At 40.2% G+C, this 21497-nt stretch overlaps 1 protein-coding gene across 4 annotated transcripts in view; it reads left to right on the top strand.

Moving 5' to 3' along the window:
* LOC117435229 (polypeptide N-acetylgalactosaminyltransferase 1) overlaps nucleotides 1–18423 on the top strand; it is a 259339-nt gene extending 240916 nt beyond the window's left edge. For 3 of the 4 annotated variants that reach the window (XM_059012946.1, XM_034920767.2, XM_059012947.1), the window contains 4 exons: nucleotides 1307–1446; nucleotides 5068–5166; nucleotides 5776–5910; nucleotides 14543–18423. In XM_059012946.1, coding sequence (XP_058868929.1) covers nucleotides 1307–1446; nucleotides 5068–5166; nucleotides 5776–5910; nucleotides 14543–14689 — 521 coding nt within the window. In that variant the 3' untranslated portion in view covers nucleotides 14690–18423. The remainder of the gene's footprint in view (nucleotides 1–1306; nucleotides 1447–5067; nucleotides 5167–5775; nucleotides 5911–14542) is intronic. The other variant, XM_059012948.1, reaches the window with a different exon arrangement.
* The last annotated feature ends 3074 nt before the right edge of the window (nucleotides 18424–21497 follow it).

The raw sequence follows: 21497 nt of genomic DNA, 5'->3' as shown, positions 1-21497 counted from the left end.
CAAAATATCTGTCAACTGGACTTCTAAAATGATCTGGTTTTCTCAACATCTCTGTGGAGGGTTTGCTGGTAATTCAGATGAGACATATCAGAGAGCTCAGAGACAGAGCTAATTGAGTCTGCTGGAGCTCTTTTAAGCCGATTTCAGTGAAAGGTCAAAGGATATTGATGGACAGCTTCAGGACACCTCTGTTCCTTTTAAGTGTCATTGCACATTCCTTTGGGCTGTCTTCACACATGTCTTAATCAGGTGCTGCCAGCATTTAGACATGGGGGTGACTGAACGCAGGAGGCAGGGGGAAAGGATCAGCTGCTGCTGCACCTATCTGTGTTGCAGTGTCTTAGAAACTCTGAGACCAGATGTGGCTATTTCATTCTAAGAAACAAAGCACTTAATTTATAAGAAACAAAGCCATAGTAAAATAAGCTAGTAACATTATTTGACAAATATTTCAACTAGTCTCCATCGATTTTCTTCAATATATATATATATGTGTGTGTGTGTATATATACTGTACTTTTTATGTGCAAGTCAGATAACAAAATAAAGGGGAAGCACTGTTTATTTTAGTATTGATAACAATGATTTTTATGAAAGCTTTCATTAAAACTGCTTATTTAGTAAAGGAGTCAACAACAATTACTGGAGTATGTTAAGGGTGCAGTTCATACATACACAAAAACGATTAATACTAACCTTGTTACTGTCAATAATATACTGTCGTCTAATCTAGAGCAGCATGTGGTCTTTTCTCAGTTATTACAGATTGTGCTGCAGGGACACCTTCTGCTAACGGCAACTTTACAATATCAGGCAGTTTCCCACTAGAGCAGATGACACTTGTGTTTTTATTTTCAAAACTTATGGTTCTCAAATTTTTATTGTGTCCCCTGTCACTTTTTGAAAGTCTCCACAAGAATTAAACCTGAGAGCTACCATCACTTTCAAAGCAAGTAGGATAACATGCTTTTAGTCTGTAACAGATGTACAGCTTTTAGCATTTCCGTCCTATCCAGAATCATTGATCATACTCACAAGCTTTATCATTCTCAACCACCTTTGACTGCAGAGGCCTTGCTGAGGGGCTCTATAGCCAAAAAAAGGCTCCTCAAAATGAGATGTGTTACATTTGCAGAGCAGTGTGCACCGATTACTTTGCAAAACTCTGTAAGCTATCCCCTGGATAAAAAAGGAAGCATAAAAAAAAACAAAAAAACTTGTGTCCACTCAAGCATGACATATGCATTGTGAAGGAGCATGTCGCATTTGTTTGAAGAGTTTTGACAGATTTAATTTGTTTTGACAGGTGTCACCAAAGTGGATTACGGGGACATTTCTGCAAGAGCGATGCTGAGACAGAAGCTGCAGTGCAAGCCCTTCTCCTGGTACCTGGAGAATGTGTACCCCGACTCCCAGATCCCTCGCCATTACTTCTCCCTCGGAGAGGTGAGAGAACGTCACCAAACAAAGCATGTGACGCTTAAAATGCTAGCAACTGGTCCCTGAAATACAAAACACAATTGTGGCCCTAGAGAGACGAGCGAAGAGCAACCAGGCTAATCCCAGATCTTAAATAAACTAGTTATGTAGAAAGATTGAGGGAACTGAATCTGTTTAGTCTAGAATAAAATAAGGGTTATTCAAGTTTCTAAAATCTTAACCCGAGACAGTACTTTAAATTGAGATTAAGTGGAGACAGACTCAAGACAAAGAGTAGGAAGTGTATGGAACGGGTTAGTAAACCACGTTGTTGGTGCTGAATCATTGGGATCCCTTAAGATCCGACTTGAAAAAGTTTTGGGATCAATCAGATACCAGATGAGCACTGATGGGCTGAATGGCCTCCTCTAGTTCTGTTTTTATGTTTTTCTGAGCAGTTAGTGCTCATCAAAGGGAAGAGACATGGTTTCAACTAGGCACTGCACTTGCAAGAAGTCACTGAAAATGATCATTATTTGACATGTGTAATGTATGGGACAGAAACTTGGACAGTCTGGGATTATATTGCAAATACTGAGGGTCACAGAAATGGTCCCTTTTACTTGAGCATCTTTTTACAACCCGAAAAATCCAGGAGTGCTTAGATTACAATTTATGCCAAACATTGTTTTTATGATTACATAAAACGTTTTACGCGTGGGATGGCCCTCATGTACTGTAGCATTTAAATGGAAATACAGTTGTAGTTAAAAGTTTACATACCCCAATGGAAACTTATAATTTCTAGAAATTTCTCGAAAACAAATAATTATAGGAAAAATCTTTTGTAGCAAAAGTTTTGCTTTTGTGGATGAGGAAAAAAAGTGACAAGAAATAGATGTCTACAATTATTTATTTCAGCAATTTATTTGCAAAACTCCAAAAATGCTAATTCAAAAGTATTCAAACCCTGACAAGGAAAATAAAATTAATAGCTAGTTGAGGCACCTTTAGCAATAATAACCACTTTTAAACAATTAGGATATTTGTCAATGAGCTTTTGGCATTTTTTGACCATTCTTCAACGCAAAATTGTTCCAGTTCATTCAAATTCCGAGGACTTCTCTTGTGCACAGCCTTCTTCAACTCATACCAAAGTTTCTCAATCGGATTTAGATCAGGACTTTGACTAGGCCATTCCAGAACCTTGATTTTATTCTTCTTTATCCATTCTGAAGTAGATTTTGATGTGTGCTTTGGATCGTTGTCGTGTTGGAACATCCAGTTGCGCTTTAAACCAAATTTTGTAGGGGAGGGTTTCAGATGATTGGCCAAGAACTTTTGGTATACTATGGAATCCATTTTAACATGTATTGGAACTAAATTTCCTGTGCCATTAGAGGAAAAACAGCCTCATAGAAGGATATTACCACCTACATGCTTGACAGTAGGTATGGTGTTCTTTTCTTTGTATGCCTCACCAGACTTTCTCCAAATGGAATGACTATCAGCGTGACCAAATAGCTCAAATGCTTGTAAATCTTGTATCCTTCTCCAGCTTTATGACAATAAATACTTTTCTGCCTAAGGTCTTCAGATAGATCTTTACTTTTACCAATATTGACATATTGGTAATGACAGCAATCACCCTATGCCTAAGTGTCACTTACAATCCAGAATTTTCTAGACTTTTCTAGAATTAGATTTTGCATTATCATATTGAAATTTCTAGCACCTTGTAGACAATACTATCATAGCATCAAAGGGTATGAATATTTTCAAATTAGTATTTTTGCAACAAAAAAAATGCTGAAATAAATTACTGTAGAATCTATTTCTTATAACTTTTTCCTCATCCACAAAAGCAAAATATTTTTATTAAAATTCTTTGTTTTCGAGAGATTTCTAGAAATTATAAATTTCCATTGGGGTATGTAAACTTTTGACTACAACTGTATCTTCATAGCACCTGTTTAATTGCCTGAAGACATTTGGGTTATTCAAACGTGAAATACTGAAGACACCAGAGTGCATTTGTTTAGTGTTCAATTAGGGGTAAGCCTAGTTTGCTTGGGATATGGTTGAGACACTGGGAGAAGGACTCATAAAGCAGCCTAAATGTGTGGTTTTTGAGCGTGGTGATTATCCAGATGCCATCACAAAGTATACCTGAGGTATTTGGACCATTTATATATGCTGGGTTTGACAGACCAGTCGCCTACAGACAGCATTCCTTCACATGCACACTCACACATACAGCATGTTTTGCATCACCCTATACTATAGAATTAACTAATTTTGCTTCATGAAGTCAAATGAAACCTGCAGAGTAATGTTACGTTAACATATTTAACTTAACGAAAAATATGACGGTTTGAAATCTAACGTGAAATACTGTACAACTGTTATGACTTCTGGTCAACTTTTGCGATATCATTTTGTAGTTTCTTTGATTACATGATGTTAAGTAAAATTGTTTATGTATGGCTTTTGGCCATAGCTGTAGACATACACATATAGTACTTCCACTCAGAAAAATCAGACTTGCATATTGTCTGACATTTTTTGTTAAATGTAATAAAATATTGTGGAGGCTGTGTGGTCCAGTGGTTAAAGAAAAGGGCTTGTAACCAGGAGGTCCCCAATTCAAATCCCACCTCAGCCACTGACTCATTGTGTGACCCTGAGCAAGTCACTTAACCTCCTTGTGCTCCGTCTTTCGGGTGAGACGTAATTGTAAGTGACTCTGCAGCTGATGCATAGTTCACACACCCTAGTCTCTGTAAGTCGCCTTTGATAAAGGCGTCTGCTAAATAAACAAATAATAATAATAATAATTGTGAGTTCTGTATAGCTGACACCAGTTCTAAATTGATCCTTCTACTGTAGAACAGAAATGCCTAATCAGATGTTGCAGAAATAATAGACTCCATCAGGATAGAAGGAATACCTTTGTCTTTTGTCCTTGAAGAGAATGGAGGATTTTTAAAATTTTTGTAATGTGTGTACAATTAAACAAAATACATTCACAGGTTATAGACATAATTGGGATTGCAGGCCAACTGCCGCTGCAGCAATATGAAAAAAAAAATAAAAAATCATCAGAAATGTCCGGGAATGGAGATGTACTGAAGTCGAAAGGCAGGATTTAATGGCTTGTGGGCATATTTAAATTCAAATCATTGTCAGCTATTCCCCTGGAGAGAGACCAAATGTCATTGATGTTTATGTGAGCCAGTAAATCCCATTAGCCAAATAAGTTCAGAATCTAGATCCTGATTTTTTTTTTTTTGATTAGTGGAGAAAAAAATAAGTTAATGTGATGCAGAGCTGCAAAAGAGCAGTCTAACCTAAACCTACCCTTACCTAAACTAATAAGCTTGTACATTCATTAGTTAATCCTGAACTTTCAACACGCAATCAGAAACTCTTAAGTTTACACTATAAGAATCTCCAGAGGCTAATCCAATACACACCACAGTTCCTCCGAAAACAAATGTTGCTCTAGTCAGGTTTTTGAAGTAGCTTCTTTAGGTTGGAATGTAAAGGTTGGATCACAAAACTGAAAAGAAATGTACCCCCCTTGCATCCTCTTGTGTCAGTGTTATATCCCTGATTTATAGACTAAACCAGAGTTTCCCTTTGCAGATCCGAAATGTAGAAACTAACCAATGTCTGGATAACATGGCAAGGAAAGAAAACGAGAAAGTGGGAATCTTTAACTGCCATGGAATGGGAGGGAACCAGGTAAGCACCTTTTATTTTTAATTGAGGAACATCTTAGACCAAATTCAACTTAGTTTTTACACTCAGTGAAACAAGCATTTTTTTAAATTGCAGTACATTCATATTTTTAATTTCATGGATTAAATATTGATGTTTTTTATTCAATTCAAATACACATGGCTTTACGTTTTCTCCATGATTATATCATCTTTTCTCAGCTATTGATGAGCCTTTTTCCTATCTTACCAGTCATGCACTTCCATTCTGTATATCAATAGTTGGCTTTCCTTGCATTTCAGGAAGTATGTTACAGTTTCACTTCCTAGGTCATTTTACCCCAGCAGTGTGTTCTGTATCAAAGCATGTCATTGGCTGCAAAGAGCGAAGCAGATGGTTAATGACAGGAGAGAAGGCACTGGCATGTACAATAAAACAACCAATGACATTTTAATCGCACGGTACGACAGGGTTCTTCACGCCACTATCAGTATGTGGTGCAGTAAGCTTCTTCAGTCAGTTCAGAATTTATTCCGTTGTTACCCAAACATAATGATAATATTGATCCTTGAAGTAAAACAGTGCAGAGTTACTTGTATATGTTGTATAACGTCTTTGCTTCTCTTCCTCTAGGTTTTCTCCTATACTGCTAATAAAGAAATCCGCACAGATGATTTGTGTTTGGATTTGTCCAAGCTGAATGGCCCCGTCATGATGCTCAAGTGTCATCACCTGAAAGGCAATCAGCTGTGGGAGTACGACCCTCTGGTGAGTGCACTCGGACGAGAATCGGACCCTTCCTTTAGGCTCAGGTGGCTTTGTTTTAGCTGTTAAAGGGTAAATTATTAGCCAGGAGCTGGGTGTTGGTAATTGAATGTGATGCCTGGGTGTCAGTGGTTCACTTCTTCCCAAGTTAGGAGTGACTTCTGTCTCCAGTAAGTGACAGTGCTCATGTGTGTCTGATCTCTGGTGTAATTCTTGTATTACCTTTTTGGATAACAAGATGCCTGACCTAATCCCAACACCACCATCTTTCATCTTTATCAGCTCACCTCCAGTGTGGCAGTGCTTGTCACAGCATACTTTAAAGAGATACAGTATTCTGTGAAATACTAAAATGCTGGTCTGTTAGAGCCCAGTACCACAATGATGATGTCCTTATTCCCAATGTTTCTGTTAACTAAACTGATTATCTTAGAGAGGGCAAAGACTTGAAGTCTGAGCTCCCGTCTCACCCCTTACACACCTAAAGGTTGGTTTCTTCATTGACACACCTAAAGGTTGGTTTCTTCAGTTAAGGCTGCTTGTGGTGTCTAAGCAAGCCCTGATTCACTCTGCGTTCTCCAGTGAAGTAAATCCAGCACCTCTTAGGAACATTAGATTCATCGCCGCTGAAATTAGGCAAACAGGAGAAAAAAACATTGCATATGTTGCCAGTAACTGACATTTTTTCTTTGAGGTTATTGGTGCAATTTAATTCATTTAATTCAGCCTGATTTCCTTTGCAGAATGCATGGTTACGATTGCAAAGAGTATTGCCCTTGGTGACTCATTGCGCCTTCTATATCTTTTAGTATAGTTTCCTCGGCTCTCTACCCATTTGCTCTGGGAGGATTGAGCTGAGCCAAATGATTCTGGACAAGCTGTGCTCCAAATTGGCCACATGCCCTTTGATTTATCATTTAGTGTGGCCTTTATTTTGTTCTCTTCTTGTGTTTGTGAAATAACAATATGCCCACTAGGAGCGGAGATGTAGAAAAAACAAAAAAACAAAAAAAACATCTGATTTTTTCAAAAGCAATGGCTTGCTTTAACAATGCTGTCCACGGCTGTTTGCGGTGTGCTTTTGAATTGCCCTGCATTGCGAGAATTTCCTATGGAAATGGAAGCCAGCCTTGGAATAGAATGTTTTTTCCGACTCTGTTTGTCAGCGGAATACTGGCGCAGAGGATCCAGCGATTTCTTTGTCTAAACTCAGCACATTCTTTACAATTGTGTGAGAAGTGCATCTGCCTGTAATACTTCCCTGGTAATTACCAAGGTTCAGAATGTAACACAACATTGCCAAACAGTGCTGATCTGCAAGGAGTTGTCGCAGGTATACAGTAAACTCTGTCAACCCTGGCTTGAAGCAGAGCACTTCCATTACTGCCCCTATTGCTTTACGAAACCAAAGTGAGAGAAAAGCTTTGGAAATGTGCCCTTGAGCTGGACCCAATCTGCTTTGTTCAAAATTTTAGAGGGGCTGATTATTGAACTAAAAGTTCATTCCTATAGTTTTAATCGGTCATTTTCCATTTGAAAATGTGGTCACGCTTTATTTTAAGCGCCGTTTTTTTAGTTTAGTAACTGTTAACAAACATTGTTAATTTCTAGCTAAGGGTTAGGGTTAGGGTTAATAAAAAACTGATTTAATTTGCTAAACATTACTACAGTAACAATCAGAACCAATTTCAAGCATATGATCGACTTGGGTGTTGATCATCCATAGGGCTCTGGTGTTTGATTGAACATCCATAGGGCTCTGGTGTTTGATTGAACATCCATAGGGCTCTGGTGTTTGATTGATCATCCATAGGGCTCTGGTGTTTGATTGATCATCCATAGGGCTCTGGTGTTTGATTGATCATCCATAGGGCTCTGGTGTTTGATTAATCATCCATAGGGCTCTGGTGTTTGATTGATCATCCATAGGGCTCTGGTGTTTGATTTGCAGTTTTATCTGGCCTATTATATGTTTTTAACTAACAGTTAACAGAAAATAAATAATGTACATTAACGTGTTTGTTAACAGTTAATAAACAAAAAAAACATCCCTTAAAATAAAGCGTGACCGGAAATGTTAGTTTAAAAGCTTGTGTCTGTGGAGCTCAAGCATTGTCACCGGAGCTGAATGAGTTATAGAATAGCATACACTGGGTGAACAGGGCCCCACTGTATATTGCAAAAGTGGATTTTTTTCTATTTGTTTTGCTTCCCTGACTTACAGTGCATCCGAGAGAATGCAGATGACATTCATAACCTCCGGCTGCTGTACTGTACTCTAGCTGCAGCAGTGGCGGGAGCATGACTGTTTAGTTTACTGAGTGGAAAGAAAGTTTCTTCAAGGGGGGGGGGGCCTTGTGAGCTGACCAGCTGAAACTACCTTTAGGGAATGTAAACAGACTGGAATGCCAAATAGGTCTGGTTTCTGACGAAGTAGCGTACACAGAAAGGCGCACTACGAAGTTAGGGATGCAGCTGCATTAACACAGCAGAATAAGCTTGCCCAGATAGCATTCGTTGAGTACCATTGAATGCTGGAGTACCCTCACAAAAAAAAACAGTATCTAAAAAACTCACTCTGATCTGAGTCACGATTTCCTGTTACAGTACAAACAATAAAGACGTTGTGCTACTTTTAAGCTATTGCAACATTTCTGCTTCAAAGCCTGAATTATTTTAAAACCACCTTCTTCTTCTTCTTCTTCTTCTTCTTCTTCTTCTTCTTCTGTGCCACCCCCACATTGTGCTGCACACTTTAGGGGTATTTCTCAAGAAGTGAGACAGGCCTGTACTGTATGTTAACCATTTTGCAAGGTGGTGTCTGTTTTCATCCAGTTAAAACCTGGAAGAGGAAAGGCAGTTGGTTTAGCAAAGTAGCTTGGTCCAAAAGGCACATTTTTCAATTATGAACAGATGCTCTGTTTTTGCAGTTTACGAAAACGAGTTCACAAATGGAATAACTTCATTTGGCATTAATCACAAGTCCTGGCTTCAGCAGTTAATGTCAGATTGCTTTCCATCTGTTCTCGAGTACTAGGTTAAACAGTGATTTGTTACAGCATCATAGCCTACATTAGCAGCATGAAATAACACATGTATGCATTTGGGAACTTTTTAATAAATCATTGCAGCTGTAACTCCTATGGCACACCGCTGTCCCCCTTCTCATCTCCTGTCTGCTCTAATCACAGTCTCCTACCAAAGCAGCACTATTGGAGGAAGTTATGTAGTACTGGAGTGTTTCATTTCAGATAATGCACTGTATGTTCACAGTTGCTGACTCACAAACCTTGACCTCTCATCTGCCAAGGTAGGACTCAAAATGAACAGTTCAGGATGCATACAGCCCTTGCTTTGGTCAGGCAGCTGAATGCTGTTATTGTCTGGTTGCAGCTGCCCTCTGGTGTCACGGCTTATACAGACATAAGAAGTTTGAACCTGGCTGCTACAGATGTAATAATCAGGCACAATAATGAAAGAAACAGGACTTTAAAAAAAAAGAGAGAAAAAACCTTTACTTCAGCTTTAGGAACTTGCTTTGTTCTCTGATAGACCGGTTTCAAGTCTCTGACAAGGTCATGTTCTTACAAAAACTAAAAGAATAGTAAACTTTAAAGAAGTCAACACTGATAACTGACAGCATGGACAGAACACATCGTCAGCCTGGGAGGACACACAGATGTACAATAAGACATTATTATCTTACTGTCTTATTGTATATCTGTATATCATTTGCTGAGGTCCCTTTGAGAGAGCCACAGGCCCTCACCACAACAGTTGGATGAGCTGCGCCTGGTTAACAAGAACCTGCTCCGTGTGTTCAAGCTCTATGGGCAGGCTGGGGGTAGGAACCTGGCTGCGCTGGTAGCTGCACGTAGGCAGCTTTGGCTTTCCCAAAGCATTGCTGTTCTGTGCCTTGATTTCACCAGGGCATTCGTTTGGGCTGCGGTGGACGAGATGCTGCAGCGCTTTCACCGCACACTGGAATCCACAAAGGAGCCCGCTTCCCAAACAACCACCGCCCATGCGTAAACCTGCAGCACACTGAGGCCCTAGGCCCCAGCAGCCTCAAAGACCAGCACAGCCGGCTGCACCTGCTGCCAGAGGTGATGTTCGGGACCGACCCGCGGCTTCTCGCCACAGAGGCTTTAATAGATTCCACCACCCTGCGCAGAGACAGACGCCGCAGGCCAAGCCACAGGCCGAGCAGCAGCCCTAGGAGTTTGCTGCCACAGGCCCAGGGCCCCTTTTCAGGGAGTCATGTGGAGTATTGACGTCAGTGCACATCTGGGTGCTTACTACTGTTCAGATCGGTAGGTCACTGTAGTTAAAGCGTGGTCCCCCTCCCTTACGGGGCATGACTACAACTTCAGTCACGCACCGCAAGACACCGCTGTGGTGTCTCAGGAGGTAACACCAAAACATGCTATTTGCAGGATAGACCCCCTACAGTGGGAGGAGGGGTTCTACTCCAGGTACTTCCTAGTGCCAAAGTGGGATGGTGGCCTGAGACTGATCCTCGAACTCAGACAGATCAACCTGTATCTGAGCCGAAGGAGGTTCAAAATGTTGACGATGTAACAGCTGTCCACTCTGTTGGATGGCAGAGTGCTGAGAATAACCGCCTGCTTGGAGCTCTTTCAGCTCAGCAAAGCGCTAAAGGTAGTGCCTGGTGGCAGCAGCTTCCCAGACCCTTCCATTTGGTCTCCTGCACATGTGCCCTTTATTCCAGAGTGCATCTGTTGGATACATTTCCAATGCAGTGGTCTGGGCTACTCCCCATAACTTCACTAGGTTCTACAGACTTAATGTCATGGATCCTCAAAACCCTGGTTTTGGAACTAGAGTGTTATGGGTGGCTTCCCAGTGACCCTTACAACACAGGCACAGAGTAAGAGGTGGCGCCAGGCTCTTCCCTATGAGGGAGCTGAGGGGGGCTAGGCAAAAATTTGAGGGGGCTACACTCCACTTTGTGTGGGCATGTATAGTGTCAATGTTTCGATATGTCTCGTAAAACTTAAGTATTAGGGTGGTGGAAACTGATACAGATGAAGTGCTTGTTAATAATAATAATAATAATAATAACTAACAGATGCCTTTATCAACACAATTTACAAGGGTTACAGTGAAGTATGAATTAAGTGCTGTTGTAACAGGGCCAAGGCTCGGCGTGAACGGGCGACCCCATGCACCTCAAGAGAGTGGCCCCATTCACATGGGAGCGATTGGAGCAAACAATGCACTCCCGGGAGCGGATTGGATCAACTGGAGACCCGTGTGAATGCTGCTCAAACGATCTCGGCACGCTTAACCCTTAGCGGTCCATTTATTCAGCGTGTCCCAGGCGCAGCAGGTCCAATTTATTTCCACATGCGCAGTTTATTTTAGACGCGCTGTTTAAAAGTATTTTTTTCACAGTAAAACAGGTTTAAAAGGCACTGCATAGCAACAGGACACTCAGTACTGCATCTCCAGCCCCGCCCCACCCCTTGTTCGCTGTATTTTTCACATACCTCTTCATAGTCATGCATATTGATAAATCATCTCCTGATCACTCGTTTCATCACCAAACTCCTCAATAATGCGATGCAAGTCATTATTTTATTACTGTAACTTCTCAAAAAGCTCTGCAAATGTCTGTGATATTCTTTGATGGCTGGATGCGGAAGCAGCTATCTTGTTTGTTTATGGCCGTGTTATCTTTGTGGTGCTGGGGCTTTTCTCGGCTCCTATCGGTCTCACTCGGCCATTGAATAGTTTTCTCGACTATTTCCGGAGAAAAAACGACTGGAGACCTGTGCTTTACGATATCAGACCGGAAAGGGAAAATTGTTACAGATGTGGTTGAAGGTAGTTTACAAACCTTGACATGGTACTGTGCAGTGTAAACATTGTTGTAAGGCAAATACATTGATTGAGCATCTTTTCTCTCCTGTATTGAAAGCTTGTCGCCTTTTGAACTCTGTCATATCACTTTTACTGCTCACTTGTGTCGCAGATTGAAAAAATGTTGAAATAACACCTTAAACACAAATGACAGACATAATAAAATGATCCACACAGCGAAAAATACAGTGCAGCATAAAAATCAGTTGGACATTTGATGTGAGCTGAGCTCATTTGAAATTCCTGCTAAATGCTAAACGATCTCGGGCTGGTAAAAACGAGCCATCAAACGAACTAGGTTTGTTTCCCCGGCTGTCCTTTCTGAATTCTGCTCGATTTAAACTCAGATCGTTTTCTCAAACGATCCGATCTCGGTCGTTTGCAATCGCTCCCATGTGAATGGAGGGTAAACTACAATGCAAAAGAGCTGGGCTCGTTTGCAGTCGTGGTTTTAGAGCTTTTAATGTAATCTCATCTCATGACACAGTGCAGGATCTGCCTGTTACACTGTAATCACCCATATGGTAATGGTTACAGTTAGTACTTTAAAGGGAACGCTCTGGTTCCCTGAAATAGAAATGTAAACATTAACCTTCAAGGTCACTGCATCCATGATTAAGGACAAGCATTTAGTAAACTATAATCACTTTTTAATAAAATGAAAAGCTAAATACGCAATTTCTTGTCATTTAACAAAAGAAAACAAACAAGCTTATTTTATTTAAAGTATTTGTTCATGAATTGGCACCCCTGCTTTAATATTTTGTATGTCCTCCTTTTGCTTTTATTACAGCTTTCAGACATTTATAATAATTCTTAATCAGTGTGTTACATCTTTGTGAAATCTGGGCCCATTCTGTCTTGCATATTTCCTTCAGCTCAGACAGATTGGATGCACAATGCTTGGCTGCAGCTTTTTTCATATCAGTCCAGAGATTTCTACTGGATTGAGATCTGGTGATTGCGAAGGCCATTGCAGAACTTTTATCTTCGTTTTCTTCAAGAACTCCAGAGTTGACTTAGCCGTGTGCTTTGGGTCGTTGTCATGTTGTCATCAGCAGATGGTAGTGTTGTAGTTTGTAGAATGTTTTGCTGCATGGCTTCATTAATTCAATCTTCAACACATGCATGTCTCCAGTCCCTGAATTGCTCATGATCAAACCACCTCCATGTTTAACTGCAGGTACAAGGTTTTCTTCATTGAAGGCTTTCCCTTTTATTCTCCAAACATACAGTGGTCCATTTTTAGGGAAACATTGTATTTTGCTCTCATTGGACCAGAGAATTTTGTTGAAGAATGCTTCAGATTCCTGTTCATATTTCTTGGCTTTATGGATTCTCTTCTATGTCCAGGTGCCTTTGTACAATTCTTTCATGCACTATTATGCCTGATGTTTCTAAATCTTTCAATAAGTCCTTTGCTGTTTATCTTTGATTTTTTTTTAGCTGCTCAGACAATTCTCCTAACTGCTGTCCCTGTAATTTTCTTTGGACGTCCACTTCTTTCAAGCGTTTCAGAATTTCTTCTATGATACTTCTTGATTTATTGCTCTGATTGTGGATTTTTGGTATTCCATATTTCTTTGATACTGTTCTGTAGCCATTTATTTTGTTGTAGTTTGATACGAGTGCTCAAACGTGAATCCAACCCCTTTGCCTTTGCTCACTCTCCCTTTGTTCTAGGCTCCAGGCCTCTTGCAGCACTATGGTCTTGACAAAGTGATCAGTTCTCACTGGAGAAGTAAATCATACCAATTGATTTTTTTTTTTTTTTTTTTTTTTTTTTTTAGTCTCAGGGTTTTTTTTTTCCGTTATTGATCCAGTAGCATAATTACAAGCTTTCATCGACAGGCCTGATTGGCATCAGATTCCATCAGTCCCAGTAATTCACCACCAGGGGACTTGCAATACCGCTTGTAATGCAAATTGAAAGCAGTAAACCCATACTAAATGCATACAGAACAGACAGCTGATACTCAAATGCAGAGCACAGGTATCAAGAGTGTCGGTTATGAGGTCTCATTCAATTAACAAGGACAGGAAAACGAAACCCAGCCTGCCTGCGTTCATTACTCTGCCTGGTTTACACCACTTCATGCCTTGAGTACCATGCATTTCCGAGCAATTTGTCTTTATTAGAAGTATTTCTTTTTTCGCAGTTTCCCATGAGCATGCTTTGAGAGGTTGCCCAGTTAAGCATGACCCCTGCAATCTTGTAACCCTTTCCCCACCTCAAACATGAGATTCTAAGTGCGGTCTACAGCTTTGACAGCTAGGTGTTAGTAAGCAGAAGAAGATTAATTAATTTACTAATGGCTGAACTAGCCTTGCCAGCCCCTGCTCCAGCTCTAGTCCCTTGTTTTAGGAGACATTCCTTCCCATGTTAGAGTCGTTAAGCCACTAAACTTAAATGGGTTAAATTGTGGAGCCTCACTAACCAGAACTGTTTGTGCTTTGAAAATTGTTACGTGTTAATTGTAATACATTTGATTGTCTGTAAAGAAAACAGAATGAATGTCGATAGTAGGGCGATTTGAACACTTTCCAATCCATTTTGACTACTTTTCATTCTCACCTTCAATGTGTAATAATATTTACCTTAACACACAGTGTGTGTGTGTGTGTATGTATGTGTGTATATATACACACACACACACACACACATAGAGTGAAGAGGTCCAGTCAGTGGCATCTCGTTAGTTTAAAATGTTATGTTTCTAAAGTCTCTTTTTTACTGTTTCCCTGTTAGAAACTGACCCTGGTGCATGTGAACAGTAACCAGTGCCTGGACAAAGCCACGGAAGTGGACAGCCAAGTGCCGAGCGTCAAAGACTGCAACGGGAGCCGCTCCCAGCAATGGCTGCTCCGCAACGTCACGCTCCCAGAGATTTTCTAACATCCCGGGGATATGAATATGAAAACAAAGAAAGAAAGATTTCGACTGGGCTACCTCGGCATACCCTTCCGCCACACTCTGATACAGAAAACAGTGTCTCACTTAACAGGGACCACTCCCTGCCACGAGATTTTAGAGACTCTAGCGACAAAAGAATCAAGACTTGATAGTTGTGCACTTGCCTTCTTTCGCAAGGGTGTGAAACTTCATCGATCTGGTGCAACTGTGCACATGTTTATGTTTACGTGACAGCCTTTCTGACTGTTTTGTTTAGTTTTTTCTTTTTCTTTCTTTTTTTTTTAAATAAGGTGAAAAGGGCAACAAAGTGTTTCATATCAAAGGATAATTTTACAGGATTTTCAGTGAAGCTGATACATAATCAATGGAGTGGCTTCTTAGGAGAGAACAGCATATCATTGCTGTTTACATGCACATCCATCTCGCTGACTGGAAAAGCCAGCCTATTCTTCACAAGCCATTTCCTAGGATATCATTCACTGTCTCCTGTACCTGCAAATGCACACGGGAATGTAAGGGTTGAACAGAGCACCGGATTGTATTTGTTATGAAAAGACTTGTGTTATTAAGCAGAAAAAATGATAAAACTGGGTTGAAATGACTTAAGTTTTAAAAAAAAAATACAGTTTGTGATATTGAATATCTAATTCAATTTATGTCCTTACGTCATGATGTTTTTTTTTTTTTTTTTATACGTGTTTGTGAGTGTGCCACAGAACATGTTTTTTTTTTTTAAATTAGAAGTTCACATAGCTAAAGAATATCCAGTTAGATGTTTTAATACCCCAGGTCAATTGCCTTTTGGTTTGCTATTTTTCATTTTCTTCCTGGTCCTGTGGTCTGTCTGTGATGTCTGCATTTTTACAGTGCCACTACAAGATGTACTGTCCTGCTAGACTACTGTGCTACTATCTCAGTCTCCCCTCAGCTGGTCACCCTCTGAAATACACCTTTGTACTTTTAAATTGGTTTTAGCATTGCATTTTAACTCTCCTTTCTTCCACTACTAGTGAACACACACACACACACACACACACACACACACACACACACACACACACACACACACACAAACACACAAACAAACAAACACAGAAACCTAATAAGTAGCTGATGTAGCCTAAAAGGGATGCCTTGTTTGTTTGGAACTCCAGTGTTACCACTGTAAATTGATTCATACAATTCTTGTACTTTCAATTGCTACCAAACAATAGACTGATGTGGGAGAAAGTGTTTGCCACCTACTGTATGTCTATTGAAAGCAAAATAATGATTTTCCGAGAGAGATTTTATTATGTGGAAAGTGTAAAATGGGCACCGTCATTTATTTTGTTAAAAGTCCTACTTTTTTATGGTGTTCTTTGGGCCTATTTAGCGTGACTTGCAGCTGCAAAGAGTGTAATTGTAATCTCTAGTATTGCTTGCCCCCAGGGTGGCACATATCAGAGAAGCATGCTAGTGAGGAAGAATAGGAGCTACTAGAGAAAAGAGTTTGCTTAGTTTGCACATACTGGACACTGCAGAAGAAATTGTGACTCTCTGGTAAAGGGGTGCGTGGCACTGTAGCCTCCCAGCCCAGATGGTATTGGCAGTGACATAGACTCAGACACAGAAAGCTGCAAGTTAAATTGTGCTAAAGCGCTCTTTATTAACACAAATAAATAAAACAAAACACATTAACAACATAAAATGGCACAAGGGCCAAAACAAATAGTCTACACAAACACTCAGACATAAACAGGACACGGACATGGACTTAAACACAGTACAGCACCACAGCAACACCAACCTACACACCAACATTAACTCTAAACTAATTTCAACACCCGTGAACACCTATTTTATACACCTGTGGCCACGTGTTTTGACAGGGAGAAATGTAGCCCCCTCCCTGCCAACCCAATATTCCCCACACAAGCACGTGCAGTGGCAAGGCTTTTACACTGCCACAGGGCTTCATAGCTTTCTCCTCTGCGTTATCCGACCCCCTTACAGTGCAGTGCAACAAAGCACAGCATTCTTCACCTCACATTGAGAGAGCCATTGGGCTTTTTAATAGAGGTGCTATCACAGGCTTATTTCTAGTATGTGGTTTGAAAGTCGTTGATGAAGGACGATGGGGGGTTAGGTACTGGATCTGTTTAAGAATATCTGTATATATAGAGAATTATCAAAAAAGTGTGGTTTTTTTGCAATAAGGGCTGTATCTGTGCCCACTATCACTAACCTAAAGGGCACGAACTTCAACACAGGTTTCGGACAAGATTGATCAAGGGAATGGGTGAGAACTACATCTTACCTGGTTTTTGACAAACACCCCAAAAAGGTTAGATTAATTTTCAGAAATTGTGTGAAATAATTGAGAGAAAGCTGTTTTTATCAATGTGCTGCTGCAGCAAGACTGACATATATCTAAAAGGCCTACAATTAGTCGACATGCATAAACCACTAGTTCTAGAAACTCCCAATCACTGCTTCCACGTATTATCAATGCTATTTTCATTACTTGCTAGTACTATTATTGTTGTTGTTATTAATTATCATTATTTTTTATTATTTATTTGGTCTTGTCCCTGAATATAGCACCTCGATAAACCAGAAGAGAGGTTTTATGTGCTTTTCAAGTAGTTCTGAGAAAAGTAAACATCTATAAACATGTTATTAGTAGGATGATTTTTTTATTTTTTTTATTTTTTTTAACAGTATAATCCAATAGGACGTGTTGTCTTAAAGTAAATACTGGTACACTGTTAAAGATTTGTACTAATGTCTTAGTTACATGTTTTATCATAACAGGCTCATATTGTTATAGCATTCATAAGAACGTAAGAGAAGTCTGGGAATGATAATGATAAAAGACCTTTTGACCCAAGGATGCTCGTCCCTCCCTAGGACACCATTTGCCTAGCTAAGGAGATCTAATTCAATGGGACAAAATCTGCTATTTTTTAATGTTCCTTGCATTTTTAGATGTTTTTAACTTCACTTTGTAGACTATTCCCTGCATTTATAACTGTAAAAAAAGTGGTTCCTACTTTCCATGTATGCCCCCTGTGCTAAATTTGTAGTGACTTGGGTTAACTTATCTACACTATTTAGGGTGTTTTATAAACTTCAGAGTGATCAAATGATGCACATGAATCATTTTGCTTCAGAGGAGAATATAAGGTTCTTGTTTTTTTGTCATTGCTAGCTGTCCTTTAGTGTGGGTCAACATGTGTTAATTATCTGAATCCCCACCACAATAAACCAAAATAAAAAGGGGTTCATTGGTAGAGAGAACGGTAGGCATTTACAATAAAGGACCATTTCATTTCAGATTGATTCTTTCTTTAGAACTCACGTTAATGATGAACAATAGTTTCTGTGTGTGTGTGTATGTTTTTACACTAGCTCTGTTAAATTATAATGAACATTTACTAAAAAAAATGTAATCCATTTTGTTTTAAGCAGCAAATTCAGTCCTTCGTTATCCCCTCTTATCCCCTCATAGACAGGTTGAAGTTTGTCATGAATCTCTGTTCTTCCACGCCTGGCTGTCTTTGAACCTGTAATGACTGAACTGTTTTTCAATGGGACCAGCTGAAGGTTTACTGCAGGTTGCCATTGCTCCATCCTTTCAACAGATCCCTCCCTGTCAGATGCTCTTTAATGTAATGTTGATCAAGCTGCTTTTTTTTGTAATAAAAATTTATGAAAAAAGGCATTCTTTTTGTGATGTTTTAAAGACTTAAGACCAAGTACAGGCTGCAGAATATATGAAGGGTACACTGTCCTTTTGTAAAAAGGAATGGGGTTAATAATTTAAGGTCTAAAAACACATTTTCTTACCTTCTCTTTTGGGTCGCTTTTCATTTTGTTTAACTTAAATTCGTTTTGCATTTTGCTGCACTATAAATTCACTTCCTGTGCTCCAGGTGTTAGGACCCCACCTGAGCCTCTTATTTGCTTTCTCCATGCACGGGGAGGGGGGACGGTATAATGTATGCTGCACAGGAAGTTAATTTAAGGTGTAGTGGTAGGATCAACGTACTTAATCCACAAAGAGTAGATAACAAAATATCAAAATGAGAAGGGACTTCACAATGCTAATTTAAAGGCTCGGTTGTGACATCTTTGAATGAGTGATAGTCAACTAAGGAACATTTTGTTATCTTCTGTGGCTGAATCTTTAAGATGATTGTACTGAAAATGGTTTGCATTACTCACAGATCTCTATAAATATTGGCAGTGACTCCAGCCAAGTTAGAATTAACGGTTGAGAAAAACTAGTATACCTTATTGCAGGTCTAGGGCTGCAGCACTAGCTGTTGCAAATGGAATGTTTTTATTTTGATCTTCCTGAACAGACATTAACATCAGACACCATTGCAGGCACTAGCGCATTATGTGGACAGAACTAGAGGTAGTCTGAGCAGTTTTTTGTCTGTTATGGGGCTAAGTCCCATGGGAAACCTCTATCTAAACAGAGGCTGTCAAGATGGATTACAGACACAGTAAAGATTACATATGAGCGAGCCAACTTGCCCCCTCCAGAAAAGCTCACTGCCCATTGTACCAGGGGCATGGCAACTTCGTGGGCTTTGTTCCAGGGCACATCTGTCAGGGACATTTGCGATGCAGCAGTGTGGGCTACTCCGCATGCGAGCGGTGAGCCGGGATACAGATAATAATTGGGAATACAAAATTGGGAAATTGGGGAGAAAATCCAGGGTAAAAAAATGGTGACAACTAAATTTATGAGAAAAAAAACCCCAAAACAACCCTGGTTTTGGAACAAGAGTACTAAGGGCATCCTCGACCTCGACCCTTACAGCATAAACATAGAGATGAGTTCTCCCTCAAATTTCTAGCCCTAGCTACTTGCACTGGGTTCCTCATGGTAACGCACAAGGTGGCCATTGGTTTAGCCTTGTAGCATTCCAACTGGTCTGCAATATTGCCTTACGACAGCTTTGATATTTCTACCAATGAGGTAATGGTTACATTTTGTACTTGATAGGGAACGTTCCTGGTCTTGAAGGACAAATGATGACGATACTTGTGTCAGCAGTCTTTTATGCCTTTGAGGGCTGGCATGACTACATCATAATAATAATGATAATAACTTTTTGAAACTTTTAAGCATCTTAAAAATGGGGGGGGGCCAAGTTATCCCTGATTGTGTCTTTAGTAAGATTACCCTTTTAGTAGGTATCGCATTTCTATATGACTGATCCCTGTTTTTGTGCTTGTGGAATGTAATTTTAGAAACTCTAAATTCAATGACAAACTTTCAACCAGAAGTTGTTTTTCAATTCTAAAACATTTTAAATAAATAAATAAATAAATAAATTCATCAAAATTTAATTATCATGTTTCTTAGTATTTACAGTGCCGTGAAAAAGTATTTGCGCCCTGTCTGTTTTTCTACATTTTTCACATTGTATTTGGTCAGATTCTTTTGTGGATTGTAGTAGTATATAGAGGGAGTCTGAGAGAAAAGATGACACCAAAGTTTGGTGCTTCTTTCATTTGTTTGGTGTGCAAGGTAATCAAACATGCAATCTTCAGGTGTGAAAATGTTATTGCCCCCCCCTAGTTAACTCAGCCCAATTAAAGAGATAATTAGGGTCAGCTGTTTGAGTACTTTGGTTAACAACCAGGCCTGATTTGGGCCAGCCCTGCCCAATATAAATCTGACTAACTTTGGCCCTCACCATCAGAGTGAAGTTGTCAGCACTCAGGTTCTAGAGGCACATCATGCAACGAACAAAAGAAATTCCTGAAGACCTCCGGAAAAAAGTTATTGATGCCTATCAGTCTGGAAAGGGTTACAAAACCATTTCTAAGGCTCTGGGGCTCCACAGAACCACAGTCAGAGTCATATTGTCCAAATGGAGAAAGTTTGGGACAGTAGTGAATCTTCCCAGGAGTGGCCGTCCTGCCAAAATCTCTCCAAGAGCAAGGCGTAAAATCGTCCAGGAAGTCACAAAGAACCATAGAACAACATCCAGGGATCTGCAGGCCTCTCTCGCCTCAGCTAAGGTCAGTGTTCATGACTCCACCATCAGAAAGACACTGGGCAAAAATGGGATTCATGGCAGAGTAGCAAGGTGGAAACCATTGCTCACTAAGAAGAACATGAATGCTCGTCTCAAGTTTGCCAAAAAGCACCTGGATGATCCTCAAGAGTTCTGGAACAATGTTCTATGGACAGATGAGTCAAAAGTGGAACTTTTGGCCGACATGGGCCCCGTTATGTCTGGTCGAAAACCAAACACTGCATTCCACAGTAAGAACCTCATACCAACAGTCAAGCATGGTGGTGGTAGTGTCATGGTTTGGGGATGCTTTGCTGCATCAGGACCTGGACGCCTTGCCATCATCGAAGGAACCATGAATTCTGCTCTGTATCAGAGAATTCTACAGGAGAATGTCAGGCCATCCGTCCGTGAGCTGAAGCTGAAGCGCAGCTGGGTCATGCAGCAAGACAATGATCAGAAACACACAAGCAAGTCTACATCAGAATGGTTGAAGAACAAGAAATTTAAAGTTTTGGAATGGCCTAGTCAAAGTCCAGACCCTAAACCCCATTGAGATGTTGTGGCAGGACCTGAAACGAGCAGTTCATGCTCGAAAACCCACAAATGTCACTGGGTTGAAGCAGTTCTTCATGGAGGAGTGGGCCAAAATTCCTCCACGGCACTGTGAGAGACTAATCAATAACTACAGGAAGTGTTTGGTTGCAGTTATTGCTGCTAAAGGTGGCGTAACCAGTTATTGAGTCTAAGGGGGCGAGTTACTTTTT

This window comes from Acipenser ruthenus, chromosome 3 (genome assembly GCF_902713425.1).
Source record: "Acipenser ruthenus chromosome 3, fAciRut3.2 maternal haplotype, whole genome shotgun sequence".
NCBI lineage: Eukaryota > Metazoa > Chordata > Actinopteri > Acipenseriformes > Acipenseridae > Acipenser > Acipenser ruthenus.
The sequence above is the reverse complement of the archived record's forward strand: the minus strand, read 5'-3'. Positions and strand labels throughout refer to the sequence as shown.